General features: G+C 32.6%; 1 protein-coding gene across 2 annotated transcripts; it reads left to right on the top strand.

The window, feature by feature from the left end:
* Positions 1–2,204: 2,204 nt before the first annotated feature.
* On the top strand, positions 2,205–5,638 carry LOC111292717 (trifunctional UDP-glucose 4,6-dehydratase/UDP-4-keto-6-deoxy-D-glucose 3,5-epimerase/UDP-4-keto-L-rhamnose-reductase RHM1-like). Of its 2 annotated transcripts, none has more exons than XM_022885233.2 (3): positions 2,205–2,341; positions 3,304–4,878; positions 4,967–5,638. In XM_022885233.2, exons 2-3 carry the CDS (start codon positions 3,304–3,306, stop codon positions 5,429–5,431), a joined length of 2,040 nt encoding a protein of 679 aa, XP_022740968.2. In that variant the 5' UTR covers positions 2,205–2,341; the 3' UTR covers positions 5,432–5,638. The 2 variants fall into 2 exon arrangements, with proteins under 2 accessions (XP_022740968.2, XP_089623022.1); XM_089766896.1 differs by lacking the exon at positions 2,205–2,341 and adding an exon at positions 3,069–3,186.
* Positions 5,639–5,870: the final 232 nt, after the last annotated feature.

The following is a 5,870-nucleotide window of genomic DNA, read 5'->3' as shown; positions in this document are numbered from 1 at the left end:
ATAAAATTTTTTAAACAATTAATCACACTCAATAAAAAATTTTGATGACAATTTCTCTAATTTTAAAATTTTTTAAAATTTTTATCAATTGCTCTCACAACTATAATACAATCAAAGAAAGTCCCCTACCTGGCCAAACTTTTTGACAGCCAAAGAGTCAATTATGAATAAACATTAAATGTTACGTTCCTTTTAGGGGCCAATAAAATCATGACTATATTTCCTCAGAACTGTTTACAATATGTCTTTCTTCACTACAAATCATACAGAGAAAGTATCAGCTACTCAAACTGCCTACCAGTTTAATTACATCATTTTTAACGGTAAGCCTTACACACCAGATGGTGCGGGAAGCCCATCGCTAATTAGTAAGTGCAGCAAAGAAGATGGAGGCCTATTAACCCATCCTGCCGGGCACATCTCCGTGGTATACTGCTTCGCAACCCAAAGAGCAGCTTTTTTAGCATCTCGCTTTACACGTTGTGTTCAATAAATATTTTTTATAAGTTAATTCTGAATATTTGCGTTAAATTTTAAATATAACAGACAAACTATAAATAATTGAGATCAAATCCAAATTTAAACTAATTATTTTCTTTCACTTCTAAAACATGATATTTAGTATTTGATTGTACATTTTTATTTAGTATGAAATTCAAGGTCATAGCTTTCTCCAAAACTTATTTAAAATTTGTAAATCTAATATTTATTGAAATTTTCTTTCACTAATATTTTTATCTAAAAACAAAAAATAATAAAATTGAATTATAATGACAAATTTTATATTAAATCATAATGCAATGATAATTTTAATGTTGATCCATATAAATAATAATAAATTTATTAATAAGTACTAGAAAATATATAAAATATCACAATTTCCTCTGTTATTCTTCTAATCTGTTCGCTTCAATTAAGTTGCTTTCATATTATTAAATGCTATAAAATTACATTAAATGAATGTAGTAGTAATATACAAAAATTAAAATAGTCTAAATCTAATGAAAAAGAAAGGGAAAAAATGGGGAAAATGTTGATGGCACGTGAACGCGATTGTCTGGTAAATGATGTGTTTGAGTTACACCATATGATATATATATAAAATAAAAGTTTCTTTTTTAAGAGATGGAATGTCGAATAAAAGTTCTAAGAAACGAGTAACATGTTCGATGTAGTATGTCTTTTTCATTATTAAACTTTTTTTATTAATTAAAACAAAAAAAATGAAAATAGTACTATAATAAGAAATAAACATGTTCAATAACAGGTTATAGGCCTAAATGAAAAATAAGTTAAAAAAAAAAAAGATTGATTTAAAAATGGATCAGATTTTAATTCCAACTTTGAAAACTTAAGTCCAATTCAATTTTATCCTTTTTTTAAATTATATAAGATAAATTATGTTTATATTTTTATATTATATAATATATATCATATTAAATATAAATATATAATATTAAATTATAAACATTAAAAATTTTGTTAAGTTATTCATTTTTTTAAAATTATAAGTGTAAATTATAATTATAATAAAGTATTACATTTATGTATAATAAATCACTTAATAATTAAATAAACAAATTAATCAATAAATTATTTATGTTTTAAAACTTAATCAATGAGTAAAATTATTAAAGATTAAATAAAATAGAATTAATATCATGAATAATTCTTAAATTATGGTATAATATTTAATGTGATACTTAAATTTAAAAAATTTTTAAGATGATACCAATAATAAATTTATTAATTAATATAATATTTGAATAATTATTTATTTGATATATGCTATTATTTGAAACTAATCATGTTAAAAATGAGTATTATTTTTTAATAAATTTATAATTTAAATATTTATTAAAGATTTTTAAAATTTAAAGAGTATATTGAATATTTTATTATAATTTGAGAATTATTTATGATATTAATTTAATAAAATAATATATATTTTTAATTTTTTCTTAAAAATGTAATCTAGACGGGTTTAGACAAGTATTAGTTATATCATCTATAAATTTGAATGGATGTTAATAGAATTTGAGACCCAAATTACTGAATTGTACTAGACTTTGACAATTATGTATAGGTTGCCTACCTATGCTTGGTGGACCCATGAACATTACTAATTATTAAAAACTAAAAATATTTTTTAATATTATAAACAAAGTCATGCATATTTATAAATAGATCACTTCAACTAGCATTCCCTCCTCACATATTTCTCTCTTCTTTCTTTTGGAACTATATTTCTCTTCGTTCTCTCTTCTCTGACTGAAGCTTCAGAGAAGTGCCCAAAAAAAAGAATACCCTTTTGCCTTGGACTTCTAACTCCACACTTTCCGTAAGTTTTCTTATTCCACCCTTCACAATTCTGCTTAAATTTTATTTATTTTTGAGCTGGTTCTTTTAATTTTTTTCTCTCCAAATCAAATTTTAAAGCATTTTAACATGGATTATCGTTTACTAGTTGGTTTTTTTGGTTGAGATCTTGTTGGAGTTAGACAGCCTTTCGACAGATCTGCCATTTAGTTACCATGTTGCTAGAACAACGTACAGTTCTTTTTTGGTCAACAGCTGTCTGATATGTTGATATAGCGTTGTATTTTAGTTTTAGTAAGGTTCAATCCTAGAAACCATACAAAAAGCACAGTTCCTTTTTCCCTTTGTGCTGTTAGATTTTAGTGTTGGATGTTAAATTTAGAGCAATGTATTCTTGAATCTAATTAGCATAAACATAGTTAAGTAGATGAATGCATGTAGTTGAAAGTTGAATGTACCTAATTTCAAGAGTTATTTGTGTTTAATATCTTGAGTCTAAAATCATTTTGAGAAATATAAATACCAAGGTTAGGCAAGCCAATTGAAACCCAGTACTACCACATTATAAACATAAGTGTCTTCCTCTTCCCTTTTCTTCTTTGTGTAAACTTTGGGAGTGCTTACCACCATCCAACATTCAATTCTTTGTCGTTGCGATTGATTTTTTCATTTATTTATTTTATTCAAAGAACAATGCACAGAGAAAATCTATGTTTCCTATAATTGAGTTTGTCCATTATATATATCTGCTGGGTCAACTGCCTGTCTCATACAGAGTTTTGGTAGGTAAACAACGTTTTATCTTACCAGAGTTCATATTGTGTTTTTGGTGATGTTCAGTTTTCGTCTAAATTACGTTTCATCAAGGCAAGCTGTTTTGAGTCTAAGATCTTTGATTTCGAACTTGATATGCTATTTGCTAATACAATACTGATGTTTCTTTTGCTTTATGTTGTTTGGCGCGTAATGTATAAACTACTTTAGATGGCTAATCGATACACACCAAAGAACATCCTCATCACTGGAGCTGCTGGCTTCATCGCATCCCATGTCTGCAACAGACTCATCCGTAATTATCCAGACTACAAAATTATAGTCCTTGACAAGCTTGATTACTGCTCAAGCCTGAAGAACCTCAACCCCTCACGATCATCTCCCAACTTTAAGTTCATCAAGGGAGACATTGCAAGCGCTGATCTAGTTCACTTTATTCTTCAGACTGAGTCTATCGATACAATCATGCACTTTGCAGCCCAGACTCATGTTGACAACTCCTTTGGGAACAGTTTTGAGTTCACCAAAAACAACATTTATGGAACCCATGTTCTCCTAGAAGCCTGTAAAGTCACTGGCCAGATAAAGAGGTTCATCCATGTAAGCACGGATGAGGTTTACGGGGAGACGGATGAAGATGCTGTGGTGGGAAATCACGAGGCTTCTCAGCTCCTTCCAACAAACCCATATTCTGCCACTAAAGCTGGAGCAGAGATGCTGGTGATGGCATATGGGCGCTCATATGGGCTGCCTGTGATAACCACTAGAGGAAACAATGTTTATGGGGCCAATCAATTCCCAGAAAAGCTGATTCCCAAATTTATTCTATTGGCCATGAATGGAAAGCCTCTTCCCATTCATGGGGATGGATCGAATGTAAGGAGTTATCTCTATTGCGAGGATGTTGCAGAGGCCTTTGAAGTCATTCTACACAGAGGTGAAGTAGGCCATGTCTACAACATAGGCACAAAGAAAGAAAGAAGAGTGATTGATGTAGCCAGGGATATTTGCAGGCTTTTTAACTTGGACCCAGACACCCAGATTAAGTTTGTGGACAATCGTCCTTTCAATGACCAGAGATATTTCTTGGATGATCAAAAGCTAAAGAGCTTGGGATGGTCTGAAAAGATCACATGGGAGGAAGGTCTCAAGAAGACTATGGAATGGTATGTTAGCAATCCTGATTGGTGGGGTGATGTTTCAGGAGCACTGTTACCCCATCCAAGGATGCTGATGGTGCCTGGAATTGAAAGGCAATTTAATGCCCCTGACACGTGCAGTTCTGATTCTACTCCTGTGACAAACAAATTCAGTCAGAGCAGGATGCTGGTTCCAGCTCCAAAGAACAATTTACCTTCTCAAAAGCCATCCCTTAAGTTTTTGATTTATGGCAGAACAGGTTGGATAGGAGGACTTCTAGGGAAGATATGTGAGAAACAAGGCATACCCTTTGAGTATGGAAAAGGGCGTCTGGAGCAACGTTCACAGCTTTTGACTGATATCCAAACCATTAAGCCAACCCATGTTTTCAATGCAGCCGGAGTGACGGGTAGACCAAATGTGGATTGGTGTGAAACTCATAAGCCTGAAACAATTAGAACCAATGTTGTTGGCACATTAACCTTGGCAGATATCTGCAGGGAACATGACCTTCTTATGATTAATTATGCCACTGGTTGTATCTTTGAGTATGATGCTACACACCCTCTAGGAACAGGGGTCGGGTTCAAGGAGGAAGACAAGCCCAATTTCACTGGTTCTTTCTATTCCAAAACCAAAGCCATGGTGTCTTAATCTACTCCCATTGACATTTTTAAAATTTTTTTATTTAGCTGCAAACTGAATTCTGATATTTTCCGCCTTCTTATGGCAGGTTGAAGAGCTTCTGAGAGAATTTGACAATGTTTGCACTCTCAGAGTCCGGATGCCTATATCATCGGATCTCAGCAATCCACGGAACTTTATCACAAAGATTACTCGATATAACAAGGTGGTTGACATTCCCAACAGCATGACCATATTGGATGAGCTTCTACCAATTTCAGTTGAGATGGCCAAAAGGAACTTGAGGGGAATATGGAACTTTACAAATCCTGGTGTTGTGAGTCACAATGAGATTCTGCAAATGTACAAGGACTATATTGACCCAAATTTCAATTGGGTTAATTTCACCTTGGAAGAACAGGCCAAGGTCATTGTTGCACCCAGGAGCAACAATGAATTGGATGCATCTAAGCTGAAGGAGGAGTTCCCTGAGATACTCTCTATCAAGGACTCACTTATAAAATACGTCTTCCAACCCAACATGAAAAGCTTCAATGGAGGACTGTCAAAGTAAGAATCAGAAGCGATCTCTGCATTCCCAAGGGTGACATGGTCCAGAATTATTTTACAATCTTGTTTGTTAGATTATATTTTGGCAATTATGATAAGGAGCTTTGCCAATGGATTTAGCATATCTTCAGCTATCCTGCAGCTTATAGCCCATGTATTCTTCGGATTTTAAGTTATTGTCACTCATTCAATAAAATTTTCATTGTCCCTACTTTTAAGGTTGTGTTCCTTAGCATTCAATTCAGTTTCCTTCTGCATATTCAGAATTGATTGTCTTACAGTCATAGGAAAACGAAATATCCTTCCTTGTTTGACTAGTACTATTTACCTTGTCATCTTCAACAGTTAATATTGGCGAATTTCCTTCCTCCACTACGGGCGAAAAGAGAGGTAACAGGAAAAGTAAGCAGAGTCATTATGAACCATACAAAGCTTTGAAGAGC

Source organism: Durio zibethinus, chromosome 10, assembly GCF_047325235.1.
Source record: "Durio zibethinus cultivar Kanyao isolate XHJ-2024 chromosome 10, ASM4732523v1, whole genome shotgun sequence".
Taxonomy (NCBI): domain Eukaryota; kingdom Viridiplantae; phylum Streptophyta; class Magnoliopsida; order Malvales; family Malvaceae; genus Durio; species Durio zibethinus.
The sequence above is the reverse complement of the archived record's forward strand: the minus strand, read 5'-3'. Positions and strand labels throughout refer to the sequence as shown.